General features: G+C 41.2%; 1 protein-coding gene across 5 annotated transcripts in view; it reads left to right on the top strand.

Moving 5' to 3' along the window:
* LOC137871066 (centrosomal protein of 128 kDa-like) overlaps positions 1–18,064 on the top strand; it is a 39,673-nt gene extending 21,609 nt beyond the window's left edge. For 2 of the 5 annotated variants that reach the window (XM_068708644.1, XM_068708643.1), the window contains 9 exons: positions 163–213; positions 4,199–4,258; positions 5,669–5,861; positions 9,510–9,559; positions 10,716–10,739; positions 12,935–13,012; positions 14,747–14,860; positions 16,737–16,845; positions 17,365–18,064. In XM_068708644.1, the coding sequence (XP_068564745.1) occupies positions 163–213; positions 4,199–4,258; positions 5,669–5,861; positions 9,510–9,559; positions 10,716–10,739; positions 12,935–13,012; positions 14,747–14,860; positions 16,737–16,845; positions 17,365–17,438 (753 nt within the window). In that variant the 3' untranslated portion in view covers positions 17,439–18,064. Of the gene's footprint in view, positions 1–162; positions 214–2,482; positions 2,825–4,198; positions 4,259–5,668; positions 5,862–9,509; positions 9,560–10,715; positions 10,740–12,934; positions 13,013–14,746; positions 14,861–16,736; positions 16,846–17,364 lie in introns of those variants that run through there. The other 3 variants (XM_068708647.1, XM_068708646.1, XM_068708648.1) reach the window with 2 other exon arrangements.
* The last annotated feature ends 1,539 nt before the right edge of the window (positions 18,065–19,603 follow it).

Below are 19,603 nucleotides of genomic sequence, written 5' to 3'. Positions count from 1 at the left end.
GTTGTGTTTTCTATGTTTCTGTGTGAGTACAATCAGGCAGAATTACAGTGTTTTATTTGTATAACCCTTAAGTCATTCCAAAGTGCCGTGGTACCTGGTATAAGAAACGTTATGCTACTTTGTGGAGTCAAGCACTAAATCATTTTTTATCCTTTTACTCAGAATGTGTGCAGGATCGGCTTCTTAATAGAATACTTCACCCCCCTCGTCCAAGTGAGTTCTGTTCATACAGTGTTCAAATAGGTTTAAGCAAAGATGCATGTGTTTGGGAGGTAGTGAGCATATGAATGGACATAAGAGTCTGGGGTTGTACTGCATAAGTCATGTGAGAGTTTCATATAGTTGTACTGTTGTTAAATGCCCCATTTACTTTCATTCATTCAGAATTTACACAGTTTTTAGATTATTTGAGAATATATATAATAACATTCTTAAAAAATTCAAGATAACAAGGGGTGAGTAATTGATATACAACATATTTTATGCATGTTATTAAAGACATACACATGTTAAATTATTTTTAAATGAGACCAAATAGATGCATTGAGGGGTCAACAGGCTCTTTTCTCATTTTATTCTTTTGATTTCCTCTCATCAGTTAAACAAACAGAATGTACACTAGCCTCTCATATTAGATTCAGTGTTTTAGTAGGCAACAGTTATCAGATCAATAAGGGGCTCAAAGGTGCACTCCAGATATAACTGTTAAAAAAAGACAATAGAAGAAATTCAGCAAATTTATTTGGCGAGTGGCGACCCCCAAAGAAATCTCCTGCATCCCTCCTGTGGGTGAGATATAGATGACACATTAAACCTATTGTCTACAGTACTACTGACAAACGCTAATGTTTTACACATACACCCTTACACACTAGTAAACACAGAGTACACACACATACTCCCCCCCTTAGGTACTTGATGCTAGATTTCCTCTGCTGCTCCAAGCTAATGAACCCAGTGAGCTCTTATCTGCTCATATAGATTTCCCAATCTGGTCCAGCAGTGCTGCAGCCAATGCCTCCCCTCATCTGTAATCTGTCATGTTGAAAAGAAGTCAAAGTTGCTTGTGATTGGCCTAATGAGGGGAATCATTAAGAGTTAAGGGGTGTTGCCTCATGATACCCTTCTTCTCTTTAGAAGCACTAATGCAACAAGTTGTAAGACAGAGTAGCGCTTCATTAAAAGTTAAGGAAAGTTAAAAGGGTAGAGCGCTGTCATATCAGAGATGTGGAGTTTACTGGAGGTTGGCAGTTGATAAAACTGTTTCCAAGGAAGATTTTAAATTAGTGAAACTGTTTCCATAGTCACAAAGTGCTAAGACCACTTTCCAGTGAACCAACAAGTTAGCATACACATCTTCAAACGAGTCCAGAACCTCCATTTTAATATGTTTTTTTGTCTTAAATGCTGAAGCTTATGGGTTACTTCCCTGTCCCACTCTGTCTTCTCTCTGGCTCAGGTGAGAACACACCATGTAACTGAAGTTCTGTGTGTGTGAGTGCATCCTGGGAGATTAGTAGGGCTGTGCTGAATAGTTTGAAGCTTCATTCATAAGGTTGACAGTACAATGCTGCGCAGCTTCTTAAATTGTTGCATGTCTATTCATTTATTCTCAACCCGGTATATCTGCACGGTTGCAGATAAAGATCAGGCTACACTCATATTATTATTATTATTATTATTATTATTATTATTATACTGTTTTAAGAATTAGATTCCAGTAGCGTCTTCATAGGATTGTTTCCAACTCATTTGATTCAAACATTTCCAACAACTCCAGTCTAAAAGTCAAACTTTATTGAAAACAAAATTAATATAATAATTTCCAAAATTCACTGCATGTTTTTTTCTAACAAAAAAATTCTTCTTCAATCCATATTTGTTGTCCTTTCAAAAATAATAAAACCATCTGCCGCACACGAAGTGAGGCAGCAATCTAACAGCACCGTAAATGACCTTTATACAGCCACAATCACCCAAAATCTTTTTTTAAATGATGCGACAGACATTCAAATCTTAATTCTAAAACCTCAATGGAAGCTTCTAAGGTGAAACAAATTACATTCGGTACAACACTAGACAGCGTCGTTCCTGTCTCCTTTCACTTTAAGCTCTTCAATGAAGAAAAATGCCACAGCAGCAACAAAAACATCTGGCTTTGTCCTTTCCGCTTGCTGTTACATCTCCACCCTTTGCTTCTCTCTAAACTTTGCCAGCTTTACCATTTCCTCAGCGGGGGGTGAAACAAACAAACTGTAACCAAAGACTCCCAGTCACAGATGTACTCGCATTCTGAAAGAGACATACAAACCACGAAGTCGCACATTCAAATTAGCCATGGCAGACACTTGGATTCCACGGCGGTGCTGCTGAGAAAATAGTGGCATTTCTTTCACTTCAACCCCACAGACGGCACTTTCAACTCCCAGCCTACTTGTTCAGTTTTTCAACAGTTTCACCTCCTTTTTGTCTGCCACTGCAGCGAGCTGCCTTTGATGCTTCGGAGAAGAGTGAAGTGAGCGAGAGGCATAGAGGCATGTTTCATCCTCCCACACAGATGCTCGCTCTGCCACGCGCTTGTACACTCCCTGAGACGGAGACCTCTGCACAGCAGTGTTCCATTGCTGCACTTTGAGCTGCCGTGGCAACAACTGGGGATATTCGTTTTGCTTGGATCTGCTTTTGAATGACGGCTTGAAAAAGTTGCCTGACACCTCTGCAGTGACGATGTTGTTTGTCGAGGCGCGGGACAGAAAGGGTCCAAAAAAACAATCCTGCTGTGTGCCTTCCATGTCTGTTGATCATGTGTAAACACCTTGCCACAAAAAATAAAACCAGTGGTACTTTTTGTTGACTGTGTGACAGTTTGTCCATGTGAATTTGGGTTGTTATGTCTTCTGGCTTTTTAGTTTTTACCTCTGTATGGGAGTTCTGGTTGTATTCTGTCTCTCTGTGTGTTAGCAGGGTGGCAGGACCTCTCCCTATAAATGGATTTACACAAAGGCTTTTGGAAAGGTTGGACATGGGCAAAGAAGCAATTATTTACTCCTCATATTTCATAGGAGCATATGGCTTTCATCTAATGGGCACGTACCTTTGGATAAATCCATGTTAACACTATAGAATGTTTAGCCTCACTGGCAGTGTGGCTTTAGGATTAGCAGTGTCAGTTGGTGAGTTCACCACTTTAGTCCAGAATGAAATATCTCAACAAATACTGGATCGATTTCCATGAAATTTGGTACAGACATTCGCCACCACAAGGTTGACATTTGTAAGGTTGAGTGAATGTATGGATGACTATTTGATGGATTGTTATGAAAGGTGGTACACACATTTATGTTTCTCTCAGGATGAATTGTAACATTTTTGGTACCCCCCCGAATACTCTGTTTGTGCTACAAAGTCTAAATGTCATTAGTTCTGCAGGTAATCACTCATAAACCAGAGTATGCTGACCTAAAGATAACATAATTGTCATAACTTTCCTGAGTTGTACAATTCTGTGTCTGCATTACAAACAGATGTGCAGTGTTTTGGCATGACATGTTCATGTCCTTATGTGAAACAGGCAGGTAATGAAGCATAGAGCAGATTGTTAACCTTTAGTGAAAGTTCCACATGTGGAGCTGGCACACATCAACAGCTGCACAGTGTTGGCGGAGGCGTGCTCTCAACTGAGGGCCATCTAGTTATGTGACTGTTTATCTGTGTATCTGACTGTGTTTTATCTTAAGCATGCGTTTCTGTGTGCGTGCATGCATGCGTCAGCAGTCATTAGAAGTTGGCAGACCGTCAGTTTGTATTGCTGATGCTGACAAGCTCGTCTGGGAAGGATGGAACATAGTCCCTGAGCTCATTTTGATGACACACAACCTCTGTGTGTGTGCACAAGTGCAGTGTTGTGTCAGAGGCTGTTGAACACACACACGCTTAAGTTGGCAGAAGTCGCTCTTGACAAAAGTGTTTGACAACAGTTCTGATATTCATCCTGTTGTTTGTCCATCCACATCACACTTTCTGCATTTTGTAACTCCTCTGATGCTTCTTCATATATTTGTGTCAATTTTAGACAACCTACTGAACCTGCATGAAAGCCTAACTACATAATCTCTTGGATTTGCACTCCTTTCCGAAAGATCAGAATGTTTTGTAATGCATGCTCACACATGCATTAATCTCTGTGCTGTTTTGACAGGCGATCTCCCAGAAACCTGGATTAGTGAAAGACCCCCACCGCTGGCTAGCTGAGACAAAGGTATGATTATTACATGTGCTGCCTTCCTTACGGGGATTTGCTCTAAATAATCAATTATGTAATTGCGAAAGCACAAGATTAAGCACGTGACACTGTTACAAAGAAAATCATTCTCATTCCAAGGCTGACACTATATAGAAGATTAATGTAAGAGGACAGCATAGTCCTATATGTATTCAGTGTGATTTGGTGAGGGGCTTTTATTCCTCCATGGCAGCATCATGGTGAACACGATGATCTTCATCTTTAAGGTGTGGCCTTCATTCCAAGACAGATCAGTTTCCATTTAGTGATGCACTGTAGAAATAAAACATGGCATTATGACTGTGATGCATGGTACTTTGTTCAAATGTGTTTGCACAACTCAGTGTTTATCACCATAATGTATGTCTCCTGTCAGAAATGCTTTCAGAGCTCTGTGCGTTTACAAGAGTAAAACACCAGAGAACAAGCGAGATAATTAGCTCCCTAGTTAGCAGTTTTGATGTTAGTAAAATCTAGGTATGAATTACAGGGTTGTAGAGCACAGCTGGAATACATATTGAATCAATCCTTTGCACAGCCGTAACAACCCTTTAACTCATTTACATTCCCTGTTGCTGACTGTGCGCTCCACACTACTCTGACTGGGCCACTGAGCTTTTAGCACACTCATTTTGACCACACTCTTTTCTGAGCATAGCGTTTAACACCATGGTCAAAATGATAAAATAATGATGGACTATATTTTGTGTTCGAAGAGATATCAGAGCAATTAGGATGCTTCTAAGGGAAACAATTCTGTCTTGCTTTTGTTGTATCGGACAGTTTAGGTGACTTACTTACACTCATTTGCACTGACTTAGTCACCATGACTTTACCCGTTGGTTTGTGGACTGCCGTTTTGAAGAGTTTTGGCTGTCGCCCTCTTGGATTACGGGGCCATCGCCATCTTGGCTTTTTGCAACCAATGAATGGAAGTGACCATATTAGGACTGAGGAGGAGTGACGTAGAGATGCCGTATATGGCTCTGGTCTGTTTGACTCTAAATGGATGTTAATTTACTAAATGAACATCATGCTGTATTGAAGAAGACTTGAAACTAGATATTGAGACCATAAACACATGTTTACAATATTTACTGAGGGATAAATCAAGAGAGAAGTAGAGTCATTTTCTCATAGACTTCTATACACCCTGAGGAGTCGCCCCTGATGGACACTAGAGAGAATGCAGTGTTAAGATATGAAGCATTAGCTTCACTTTTGTGAACCGGAGGTTGCTGCCTGGCTGACAGTGTATTGGTTCCCCCTCCTAATGCCCTGATCCTCGCCTTGAATAAAACCGTTACTATACGTACCAATTCATATATGTACCAGTGAAGCCCATCTACTTCACCCTATTGATTTTGTATTCACTTAACCACCCAGACCAAGATCCGCTGGCTGTGTGAGGAGGTGCGGGAGTGCACCACAAGAGAGCAGCGCTTAAGGAAGCAGCAACAACAGACCAGGGATCAGTTGAAGTCCCTCAGACAGAGCCGGGACTCAGAGCAGATGGCTCTCCTGCAGCGCCTGGACCAACAGGAGAAGCTGCTGCACTCCCTCGGCTCTGAAAAGAGAGGTACACAAACACTGTTTATTAATTAGAAAACATACCTCTGTGTTGATTTCTCCTAGGAAGCAAGCGGGAATGCAGGGTATGATTTGTGGGTATAGATTTGTGTGGTGTTTTTTTTGCTTCAGCGGTGGTACTATCGTCATCAAAGCAAAACCACGCTGTACAACATCATCATAGGAGACTAAGCAGGCTATGTGTTCTTTGTTGAGCAGCTAATACCTGATTAAAGGAAGCATTGAACAAGAAACGTTGAATTAACAGTTGGGAAACAGCGTGAATACTTAGCAAGCTCTCAATGAAAATGGAGTTCTTCCTTGATTGTTGGACCAATAGTTGTTTTGATTGAACCTAGTCACACACTGACTTCCTGTTTTCTTTGTTAATTGAATTTAAACACACCGTCATTAAAAGCAGTAACTAATTAAATGACTGAAGGTTTTTTTGTCACTCGTGCTTGTTAAAATGGCTGCCTGTGCCTGTCCCCTTTGCATCTGATGCGTTGTTTTTTTTAGACCGTGCACACTGGCCTGTCTGTTTATGATTACAAATGTTTGAAAAAGCATCTTAATGTATGTGAACTTTGAGGACTTCTGTGGAAAATAGACTTGTTTTTTCCCATCTCGAGTTCCATTTTTGAGTGAATTTCTCCTAATGAGCTGTAACTGCCAGAGGAAGAACAACTTGTTTTTAGCGCTTCATCTGAACAATGCAGGGAAATGGGCCTAATTTGTGTTCCATTAACAGAGAGAACGAGAGTTTAAAAGACACAGACCGTATAGAGAGGTATACAGTAGTTAGACAATCCACTGTACAGTGTGTCATTGTGGTTTTGGCTGTAGTGTATAATTCTCATAAGATATACTTGTCTTACTTCTCTGCTCATCTCATAGATGAACTGTTAATGCCAGCACTCTGTGGACCATTGTGTGATGTACAGTAATTGTCTCACAGTGAATTCATTAGTCACATTTCAGTTGCAGTCTGTCTTTTCTATCTCTTCACATCACTTGCAATGGGTGTGAATGAGTGAGTGATGACATGTACTGTTAAAGTGTTTTTGAGTGGTGCTAAACAAGTACAGTCCATGTACCATTCACCACAACAGTAGTGCTAGTATAATAGGACCTACCCCAGGTTTTAGTTGAGCTGTGAGCCGGGTGTGATTCGGCAACAGTGGACTGCCACTACTAGCTAAAACCAGAGGTTGGAGTCACTGTATTCCATAGCCAGAAATGTGGCTACGTATGTGAATCAAGTGTGTCGGTCGGTGTAGTCAGATGGATCTTGAAAAGGAACAATCTCAGTAAGACGTTTGCACATTTCTACAGCCGGTTGTGCTTTCAGTAAAGTGACGTCACTATGTTACTGTGTATTTAATAGAGAGCTTCTCGCATTATTAAAGAGTTGTGTCTGATTCTCAGTTCTTATAGTCATGTTTGAATCATAAATGGTGCAACAGTTAATTTATCAAGAAAGAAGTTGGCATTATAAGTATAGGAAAAACAATACTTTATTATTATATTTCATGACAATAAATACAACAAAAATGTTCTTTCTTTTTCTTATTCCCATACTATGTTGTCACCGTTTTATTGAAACAGTTAGCATAAAGTGTATTCTGCTCAGCATAATGCCCAGTAGAATAAACTTGGGTAAATATTGTGGCATTTGCTAAATTTGCATAAGTGCTAAATGAAGTGAGTTATTCCTTTTGAGTCAACACCTCATTAAGCAAAGAACCTGTGATTGTATTTAAAAACAATGTGTTGTTGCAATCAACAACAAACACAAGCAGAGTTTGTCTTTCTGTACAAATAACCCTCTCACAGCAAACGTCTTTGAAGCAGTCCAACATATTGAGAGGAGTTGCAGTCATTACATGAGCAGGCCTGTTCTCTAGTGACTGGGAGGTTTAGTGACTGGGACTACTTTTTCAGACCTCATTGACGGAGTTGGCAGTAGAAGTTGACCTATGAATGGGTTCGGCTGGTAGGATGGTTCAATCATTATCAGTGGAGCTGGGCTCAGACGGTGGGGTCCATTCATATAATAAGGGCCACTTTTGGTGAAAATATCTCTGTCAATGTGATTAACTTCTGATAATAATCCAAACAACTGCTAAAGACCCCATGAAATGGCACTAATACTTTGTTTTAGATATTTATTATTTACAATGTCTGAGATATTAAGTCAAGAACCTATTCTCAACTCCATGAAATACCTTCAATGCATTACTCTGGTGATAGGGTTGGAAGATGTTGACTAAAACCTTATGGTCCCAGTCAAAACACTCAAAAAGTATGCAACTCAACTGTGTACTACTTACTGTGTACTTCTACCTCAGGAGAAAATATTGTAGTACATTTACCTGAGAATGTTTCTGATTACTCACAGATTGAGATTTAACTCGCAAAATATAACAATTAAAATATGATGCTTTATTATTCATTTAACTGTCCAGCATCATGTTAGAATGTAAAGATCTACCTTGAACAGACGTAAATTAAATGGAAGTACATTGTGCCGATAACGTCTCTCGAATGCAGGACGTTTACTGTGAAGTATTAATAGTTTTACTTTAGAAACTAACTTTTACCACTCCAGATACCAACATTTCCTGATAAAGAAATGAAAAGCAAAGCAAGGCAGCATTTCACTAGATCCGCCCCTGAAAACAACAGCCAGCTTGGGGCTACTCCCGATCAGAAACATCAGTGAAATACACTTAGCGGAGGTCATTTACAAAAAGGCTAATTGGTCGCTTGCTTTGAACCTTGGTTATACAGGAGAGCATGAATAATAAGTGGAGGTATTTTGAGTTAGTGTGTCAAAAACTTGCACTATTTGAGTTGTAATGTCAGAGTAGCTCTGTTCCTGTAGATCTGCCTGTTGACTCCAGGGAAGTGAAGAAAAGTTTGATTGTAACATTATCCAGCATTCATTTAGCGTTAAAGTATTATAAGCTATGTAAAATAGAGACGGTATTGAGTTGGTACTTCTGAATAAATCTCCAGGTTTTCTTAACCTGAAGCCTTTTTAGTCAGCTGAACATGTAAAGGATGAACGTTAGCTCCGACAGATCACTCACGCTGTTCTCTTATTAGCTTGTTGGCCTCAGTTGATTCATTCTCGCTTCACAATTACTGACTCATCCATGAGCTGCTCAGTAACCAGCAGATTAGCACCTTCCAACCGTATTCGTACAGTTAGCCATTATAACTGGACTCTTCTTTCTGTTTTGTGATTCACTCATGGCCACATTGTTCACTGCTGCAGCTCCCTCCACGTGTTTATTGAACTAAGATCAAATGTTCATGTATGTGTTTATTAAGAGGAGATAATCTCTGCTCTGAGTGAACTCCAAATCTAACAAATGTACAACCATTTGCTATAAAGGGCCACTTCCTTGACCTTTGTCTACAGGCAAACATACAATTCAACATATGAAGAATAAAGTTGACAATAATAAATGAATGAGTATAAATGTGGCTAAACCAACTAAAATGTTCTGAACTGTTTCAAATCCATGTATCTATTTTTCCAATAATACCAAATGACATAGTCATAGGAAATGATTAGGAAAGTAAAAGCCTGTAAAACAAAGTGTCATGTAGTTCTACCTCAACTCATCAACAGTAACGTGTCTTTCAGAGCTGTTGGAGAGGAGTCGCAGGAAGGAGGAAGAAATGAGGAGCCTTCAGGTTAGCATCTTCATCAATCCTTATCTGTTTGTTCATTTGGGTCTGTAGAGCTGCAGCCTAAACTGTAGATTTTTAATATCCAGCTGGCCTTATTTTGCCAAAAAGAGACAGCTGGTACGATTTTTAGTTATACCCCACATCTACTTCAAATTCTTCTTTGCATATCTGTTTTTTTTTTGGTTTTTTTGTGTTTAACTGCTGGGCTCTGAGTCCTGTGATGTGGTGCTACAAACATTAGTGCACAGCCGTGGGCCTGACAGACTGCTTGCAGCCTTGCTTGGACAAGTAGCTAATTACTGCAGACACGAGGCCTTGGAGTTTAAAAGCCACCAGAGGCCTTGTCTCTGTCTCGCAGTACAGCAGCATCTACACTTGGCAGGCCACCAACTCACCTAGTCTGGATTGAACTGGCCCCCAGCGCCTCACCGACTCTTTACTCGCCATTAAACAGCCAAACACACACACTCTTTCACACACACTAAAATGTCTGCTAAGCATTTGTGTGTGTGTGTGTGTGTGTGTGTGTGTGTGTGTGTGTGTGTGTGTGTGTGTGTGTGTGTGTGTGTGTGTGTGTGTTGGATTCCGGGGTCCCATCTGTGGCTGCATGATGGCACCTGCCAGAGTTCGCATGCAATTAATCAGCCCTCTCAGACCCAGCCAAGCTTTTAATTATGAAGGATGAAGAGAGAGAGATGTACAGAGGTAAGACAGAGTAAGTGACGCTGACGAGTTAAAGAAATCTAAAATTGTTGAAGGGTGGGCTGAGGGAAAGAAAGTACCCTTGTTACAAACCATCAACACGTTACAGGCAGAGGGGTAGAGGCAGCCGGTTGAGGGGAAGAGCAGGTGTGTGTTTGAGTGGCAGATAAGAGGCATAGCATCACTTATGCATCGTTAGAGAGGGAACATCAGTCAGGATCTGGATGAGTGGTGAGAGCGGTGTGTGTCTGTGTGAGTGTGTGTGTGATAAGAAGCTTGTTGTGTGCTACAGACTCTTCTGAGCCCCTGTATTTTCTTTCCTTGTTTTCTCTCTGCTAATCTACCATTATGAGCAGTTATCTGGAGTCATTTTGTTAGGTTAAACATTACTTTGGAATTGGTTCTTAAGGTTTCTATGCATATAAAGCAACATTGCTGTGTTTGTGTGTCTTTTCAGGACCGTGTATTGGATCTGGAGATGGTAAGGTTTTATTTCTCTAAACAAAGTGATGAAAACAGTTGTATGTAAATTCAGGTTTAGAAAACGTGGAGGTATGAAATGCCCTGGAGTTGTTAAAATAGAACTCTCAGTAGGATTCGATGCTGCTGTGTCGGCTCTGTTTGTTTAGCAACCCATAGAGGCTGACACAGGGTTAGAAATTATTGCTTTAGTCAAGGCTCACAGCTCTGTTAATCATCATAAGTCTTGCTGATGGGGTTAAGAACCGAGCTGTACTGACAATACAGTATTGACATCACCATCCAAGCTGCTGTTGGTCACCACTAACGTCCTTAATCAGCTATTACACGTTACCCCGAAATTACTTAGCACCGCTGAACGGTTTTATTGACCCAAGCTCTTCTCACCCTGTTGAAAAAATAAATAAGTAAAGCTGTCCATTCGTCACAATTATGTGGCACGCTTGGCTGCCTCAACCTCCAATTAGCTGTTGTGAGAAAGAAGAGGAAATACCTCGGACCACTCCCTGCTTACAACAGCACAGCGGGAGGATGCATCGGCCCGGGTGGTGCGGATAGACCAGCGAGTCTCACTCATGTCAGTGTGCCAGTCGGTGCAGCAATCAGCGGGACGCCTTGTAACTACCACTTCTTTTGATGCTTAAATGCTCCATCTGAATGGGAAGGCCATTGAAACATACGGTGGAGGGATGAATAGAATGGAGTGGAGTTGGAGGAGGTACTTAAGATTGCACTGAGTGTGTTGTAAAAAAAGTCCTCAATTAGCTTTTGAATTGACCAGGCAGTATGACATCATGTCTGTTCCTATGCAGTTTGAATAGGGAACGTGTCTGCTGCTTTCCCAGAAATAAAGCACCCATACATGTTTGTATCCTTGAGGTCTAATACATGTGTTAAATTAGTTTCCTTTCTTGTTAAACATTTGCAATGTGTTTTTTTTTTTAATATATATATATATTTCCAATTGTGCATTATTTACATACAGTATACTTGCTGGCTTGCAGTCTTCTGTACTGCTTTTGTTTACTGCTAATGTTTGCGTATTACAATTACGTTTTTTTGTTGCATTACCATCACAGACTACTGGAGTGTGTGAAAACATTGGCAGGAAAGTGCATCATTATACAGAAACATTGCTCCATAGCGCCACTTAGTAGTGGATAGAGATGTTGTGGCTCAACCTTTAAATGCTGTGGATAAACTATGAGTGTTTGGAACATACAGAAAAACAGAACTTATATTTTTACCTTGAAATATATTATAAATGACTTTGGTTTTCTTTTTGACAATAATGACATCTTGTCGACATATTGCATTGAGTTCTACCAACTTTGTAGATTGTGTGTTGAAGTGTTTACTCATACAAAGTAATATATTTACAAATGGACTTGATCCATACACAGTCTAAATGCATGTTTGTTGTGCATGTGTGAATGCTTATCATTATTTTAAAAGGAACAATATATGCTCATGTGGGAGGACATAAATGATACATAACAGTGCTAACATCAGCTGTGCACCCTTGTTCTTTGGGTAGTTCATCCCATTACCTCTGCAAATACAAAGGCATTAGTAGCATGTGCAGTTAAAGCCCACGGACAGCTGATCCAGCTGTGCAGCCGTCATCAGTAATCATTGCTTCAGGTGACCCTCGACTAGGATGGACTTCTCATTTCACTTTCATCATTCCCTCAGTCTGAAGTGAGAAGTAGTGAGGAAGAGGAAAAGACACGTGAGGGAAAGGGAGAGACGATTAATGGAATCGTGATATAGCCCCAGTATTAACCTGTGGATAATTCTCCATTTGCTATTTAGTTGTTGCATTCTGATGCTTTCTGCTTGCCCCTTAAATGGTAATTGAGTTTGTTGTTTTTTGTTCTTGGTTTGATTAATGAAATAAATAGACTAAAACAGTATCTGTGGGCTCAATGCTGTAAGCTACAGTCTCCTGCATATCCTCCTGATTTCAGTCTCCTGAACTTCTCATTCAAAGAATCTCTTGAAATATGTTTTATGGTTTCAGCACAATGCAGATATTGTATTGATTGTATTAAATCTCTTTGCAGTTAGTCATGTTTGTAGTTGTGCGGATTGAAATGGCTGGAGTTAAATGACTTAATATGAATGTCAGATGATGCAAACCAAGAAACGGATATCGTAATGTAAATGAACTGATTTTATGTGTGTGCTTTCCAGAACACAAGAGTAGCCCTGGACCACTTGGAGTCAATTCCAGAGAAACAATGTCTGATGGAGAACTTCAAAGATTTGGAGGTGGGTCTATTTAAAGCCTAGATTACTTTTCTCTGTAATAAAATGTTTTTTTCTTTCCCTCAAATTACCAACCTTGGGTAACTTCAACTTCAGGTTAGTTAAAGTGCACATTACCCAGAGAGTCTCTCTGACTTTACAAGTCAGTGAAAAAAATTCAAAGAATACAGTATAACGTAATGGGACAGGAGTAGGTTGCTTACTGGTCAACAAGGTAAAACAGCCTGGATTTGCAAGAATCTGCAGAGCTCGGCAAAGGCTTGACCACCAAGAGTTAAAGGAATGGTTAAAGGTGCTCAATACTAAATTCAGAGCATATATTGCTTCCACACAGCTCTCAACATGGTGACAACTGAGCCGGCGCCTAGCAGTGCTGACAGAGCTAACGATGTTTACCCAAGGGGGGGATACAGAGGGAGAGAGACTTCATTCTCTGCTCAGGCAGACATTAATCCACTATATTTTTACCGAGACAATATGTGTTTGATGCTATATTAATGTTCTGAGTTTTGTTGAGGGAACATTTATGTAACCAGCATCAAGGGACTGTAAAGGAGGGTCAAGGGGTATATGAGGAAATAAGAGTGCCGACATATGAGTGAGCCACATTTAAAGCCTTATAGTTGGGTGATGGATGGTAAATGGACTTGCACCTTTCTAGTCTTGACTCAAAGCGCTGTACACTACATGTCAACATTCACACACACAAACAGTCACTGATGGCAGCTGCTTGCTGCCATGGAAGGTGGTCACCTGCCCATCAGGATCTAAACTGATGCACACTCACACGACGATGGCACCGCCTCCAGCAGTAATACGAGGGTCGGTATCTGTGTCCACACGGACTGGTGGATTGGACCCCCGATCATCCAATTAGGGGACGACCCGCTCTATCTCTGAGCCACAGCTCCCCCAGAGGAAAGATTGTGAAATCAGCTCTTGTGTGAAGCGGTTAGCCAATGCAGATATCAGTACCGGTGTCATACGATCCAACTTGGTGAGGACCAGTTTGAGACCTTTTATTACTGTCAGTGTGTGTATTTGATTATAAAAATGGTGCGTATTTGGGCTATTTTAAGAAATACACAGGCCCACACTTTTCATGGAGGGACTCACACCGTTCTCTTCCCAAACAGAATATTTGATCATTATGTAGAGCTCTTGGGATGCTCAAAAAACATTCATACACGGAATTATTGCACATCAGTAATCCAACCAGCTTGAAGGAATCATGAATGTTGTAGGACGACCCGTGTGTGTGTGAGATCTGCATAGCAGTGATACATTGTAATGTGTTTTTTTTTTTTTTAAAATGTGACCCAAGGGCTGCAAGTAAATGCATAACCGCTGAGTGCTGATCCCTGTGGAACCAGTGAGATTGCACTAAGGAGTGCATACAAAGACCAGAGTTCATGGCAATTAAAAGGTTGTCGTTAGTTACTTTAATCTGTGCAGTTTCAGTAAGCAAACTGAAGCTCGTCAAGAAGGTCATAACTGGACAGAGGGGCAGTGGCTTGGCTGGCAACCACGTTTTCTAACAGTTTGGATGAAGAGACTTTAAATTAGCACCATGCAGAAAACACTGATCCAATGAATCAATGCTATTCATTCATTCCAGTGTTCGTCTGCTACGACTATTGACAAGCTCCAGCTTTTGTCCCTCTGGCCTGGTTAACAGACAGCTGTGTCTGTTGTGCGGGTGGTTATAGTGACACAGCCTCCATTTTGTGCCAACAGGAGTCACAGCGGCAGAGAGAGATGGTAGAGCAGCGCTACACCAAATACAAAGAGATCGTCTGGGACCTACAGCACCAGCTGGACGAGTCCAAACGCAGAATCCAGGAGTACAGAGTACGACTAACACACACACACACACACACACACACACACACACGCAGATGCAGTACTGTACTCTAGAAAAATGTGCTTTATAATGCCTTTCAAGAGCCTGTTCTCCCAAACAACAACCCACACCTGTTCTATTTCAGTCACTAATTGCCGTGCTTTGTTCAAACAGCAGCCGTTTGGATCAGGATAGCCTGACTTTGAGTCATTTATGAGTCTAGCTCGCCCACACCACAGCCGATGTGTGCAAAGCACCTCATTTGCAACTTGTGTGAATAAATGAATAATTCCACATGCTGGCAATGCATCATGGATGGACAGAGTGGGGAAAGCTCAAGCAATGGCACAAATGTACGCTTAAACAAAACCTGAATGTTACCAGTCTCTGTTAATAGCTGCAGTCCTCTTCTGTGCTATGAAGCAGTCAAGGGAGCCATCAAGACATCACTGTTGACAGCTGATTGCCATCAGCCATTAGCAGCCTCCCCCAAACAGCCATACAGTCACTTTTTAAATGGTTTTAATCTGCCAGATTACCCCGTTGGTTTGCCAAATGACTCCTGTGTTGAGTGATAAGTGGCGATTGCATTAGCTTAATAGCTGCTGCACACCCGGGGTTTGTTTAAGGAAAACGGATGGATGGAATGTCTTTACAAAAGTTCCATCTTGATCACAGTCAGCAATGTTAACAACAACAAGCCGCTTCTACGTCTGCTTGAACCACCAGTATTCAGACAGGATTATTTTTGGCTCAGTGTTTGTCCTGTCATTACAGGACATCTGTAATATTAATGATTCATAAACACTGGATAAATGGAATCTGTAATATGTGTCAAAACTTGAAGAGACAACAGTGAGTTGGCGGGCCTTGCAACAGAATCCCAAAGTATAAAGAGATGTCTGTTCAGGCTGGTACACTTGTGCCGGCACGTTTACTGGCAAATAAATGTCTGTAGAAGCAGCTTTTATCATACACAGGCCCACACTCATAGAGGGACTCACACCGCTCTCTTCCCAAACACAATATTTCATCTCAAAACAGCATCCAAATCTGGCCCACAGCTCTCATCTTAAGCTGCTTTGAGCATTATACAGAGCTGGTTACATTTATGGTTGTACTGTTCGTTTTACATTGTGATATTTGCCCACGGCCATAGGGATGTGGCTTCACCCTCAGTTAGTCTGTCACTAACACTTTGGACCAACAGACAGATATAATATCTCCATTACTGGATGGATTGTTAATATATTTTGGCACAGACACTGTTTGTGGAATCGTTGCATCTTCACATCATGACTTAAATGCTAGCACACGAGTGAATATGGCAATTGCCGGTATTGTTAATTACATAATGAATGAATAATATGGTCATGTGCGGGTAAACAAGACTAAAGTAGACATGCGAGTGTTTGACCCACGTTGGACCCATTCATGGGACAAGCTGTCCCCCTGCTGCAGAAACTCAAGTATTCTTTGTAGAGCTGCACACATATTGATATAATTATACTTTACATTAAATAACTAGCAGATTACAGTTTCACCTCTCTGTCTCTTCTGCGAGTCAAATCAAGTCCAGCCAGCACCTGTGTTTGGAAAAGGAACTTATGAGACTTCGTCTAGCAGCCGTGGTGTCTGTACACAGTTTTCATCTCGTAGATGTGGAGATGTTTGATTGTCAGAGGATCACCAAAGTCTTTAGGCATGAACGCTTCATGCAAAGCACCCAATAATTGTTGAGATGGACGAGTACATGATGAGTCTGTTGTCCTAACTTGTTTGGGTTCAGGTGTATGTCCTCAGGCTATACATTATGCATCACAGTGCTGCTAGCATGGCTGTAGACCCTCACTTTGTCAGTGACCGTGTTCTCCCGTCTTCCAGGATGAGAAGCTGGACGCCACTTCCAGGAGCCTGAGACTGGCCGCTCTTTCTTCCTCCGTCAAAGAGCCCAGCACGTTCCTGAGCAGCTTGCTGAGATCTGACACACTGTGTGAGTATTTATATACTGCTGCTACAAAGCGGGTATCATTATGAAGCTTAAGTGGTGATGTACACATGATGCTGTAAGACACTGTGGCCGTCTTACAGCACTGTCACATTTCCATTCAGTATTTCAACATGGCACACGGCGCTCAAACTTCCCATCAGTGAGAGTGTCTGTATCACTGCCAGTGGCTCTCAGCCAAAAATCACTTGTAGTGCTTTCCTAAACTGCTTCCAGATATTTGGCTCGGTGTGAGAGCAGCATACTTTCTGTAGCTTTCTGTCTGTTTTACCTCCAGGAAGTGTGCTGGCCAAAATATATCCAACACTGGTGTTAATATACAATGCAATTATCACATGTATTCAGGACTACTTTGGCAGTGACAGGAATCATTGAGGGACTACGTGTAATGGACTAGATCCATTAACAATCAAAGTGAATATAGTACCCCCACGTTGTGGGCTGTGACTGGGTGAGGGACAGGGGACGGGGAATATAACTGGTTCTGTTTTGCCTCTGCCACAGCTCCTCACAAACGGCTGACCAGTTCAGACTTGGATGACTCCCCAGTCAACGGGGCCAGACCCCTCACAGATTAGCTCAAACTCAAGTGAGCCATCACCTGTCTCTGATTCTACCTGCTGCTCATGCAGAACAAAGAAACAACTTGACTGTACGAGGAAGCTTTGCACTCAACACTAATCCTCCTCTACCTCAACCGGGCAATCACTGAAGGTGCTCATGAGCAGAGGGGTGAGACAGATTTCACCTCCAGCTTTGTGGAATACTTTGAAGGAGGAGATATGAGTTTGGACACTGTAAAGGAGGAAATACTGTAAAGTGTTTAGATGTTATTTAAGAACCTGAATTGAATGGATTTAAAAGATGTATACCAAAATAGTTTTACTGTTTCATTTCTTGCCATAGTTATATTTTATCTATTTTAACAGCTGTTTAAAGTATTGTTTAGTGTAATATCATGCCAATGTGTTTGTGCTAAAATGTTTACTCCACTCAAACAAAACACTGGTGCCTTTTGTTTTTTACTGACATCATGAAAATGAATATCTGTTTTTACATCTCTTTTAATGTATTCACTGATTTGCGTTATGACTTAATATTTTTTGTTTCATGCAGTATATATTTGTAAAAAAAGACTCAATAAGCACAAATAGAAGTCTATTTTTTTTTATGTGAAGGATATGCACTGTGAATAAATCCCCATGCGGCCAAATGTCTGGTTTTATAAGCAGCGCGCACTTGATGTCTCCTTCATTTCAGAGCTAAGTGTTTGCTTTGCAGCAGCTGAGATTCCAGCTTCTCCCACTGGTATATCTTCTGCTGTTTGCTAAAATCCTTCATTGGAGGGAACAACCAAAAGCCACATGAGAGAGGTAAGTCTTCTTTTAATGCGCTGCTCCACTTCAAAGACGTAAACACATGCAGTCCCTTCTGTGTAAACACTTCTCACAGTTAAATAGTCTTGTTGGAGCCGTATGTTCCGAGACTTTGTGCAGTACTTTGGAAAGGTGGGTCGTTAAAATGGCAAATAAAAGTCATGGTGTTAGATTAGATCGTTGATGACCACACCACCAAGACCGGACGAGTTTGTCTTCTGTACAGTATGTTATTCTGTAGCACAAATATATACATGGACAGCAGACCATTGTGGTAATGCATGTCAGTGGTATGTGAGGAGGGAGGACTTAACACTACATGTCATCATTCACCCATTCATACACTGATGACAGGAGCTACCATGCAAGGTGCCACCTGTTCATCAGGACTATCTCACATTCATACACTGCAGGCACAGCCTGCGGGAGTCCTTTGGGGTTAAGTGTCTTGCCCGAGGACACATTGACATGGCCTAGAGAAGCCGGGGCATCCAACCGCCGATCCTCTGATTGAAGGACGACCGTGGTCCACCACTGAGCTACAGTCGCTGTAGCACCTCCCTTAGGAAAGGAGCTGCAGGAAGATGTGAAGGGTCGGAGGGCTGGAGGAACGGGGTTTTCAGACCTTGCATAAAACTTAAATTAACTTTATGCATTTTCATTTACATAGCGCCTTTCTTGTCGTCCGACCACTCAAACCGCTACATGACCTCATTCATCCATTCACACAAAAGCTGAGATGCGAGATGACACCGACCCCTCAGGATCATAACTAATAATCATTCACACACCGATAGCACAGACTTCATGGTTCTGTATCTTGCTCAAGAACACCTCAACATGCGTACTAGAGGAGCCCGGGATCGAACTGCCGATCATGAGAATAATGTCTCAAATTTGGTGATATATGGATATGCAACACTTTCAATATTAATAAACTTTGGATAAACAAGCCAACAGTGCTGCGTGTGTATGAATCAGTATGCAGTGCATGCTGGGTATTGAATGAAGTATGATGTTAGCAATAGACCGTTCACACTGAGGCTTCAGTACGGTCACCTGTAGCAGCGCTCACATCTCTGAAAACTCGCAGCAAATTTGGATATTTATTTGGATAAACTGAGCACATATTGGGAATCAAATTGGTGACTGTCTCACATGAAAACTTAACAGAGTGACATAATAGAACTAAAAACTATTTAAGTAAACAAAACTACTAATCGTAAAGTTGTTAATACTTCACAGTAAAAGTCATTTAAAAGTTTACTTCAAGTGAGGAGTGAAAGGTGTTATCAGCACAATATTATATTTACTTAATGTCTGTTCAAGGTGGAGGTTCAATTCTAATATGATGCTGGATAGTTTAA

This window comes from Cebidichthys violaceus, unplaced genomic scaffold (genome assembly GCF_023349555.1).
Source record: "Cebidichthys violaceus isolate CVI_PGR_0920_01 unplaced genomic scaffold, fCebVio1.0.p SCAF_14, whole genome shotgun sequence".
NCBI classification, from domain to species: domain Eukaryota; kingdom Metazoa; phylum Chordata; class Actinopteri; order Perciformes; family Stichaeidae; genus Cebidichthys; species Cebidichthys violaceus.
The sequence above is the reverse complement of the archived record's forward strand: the minus strand, read 5'-3'. Positions and strand labels throughout refer to the sequence as shown.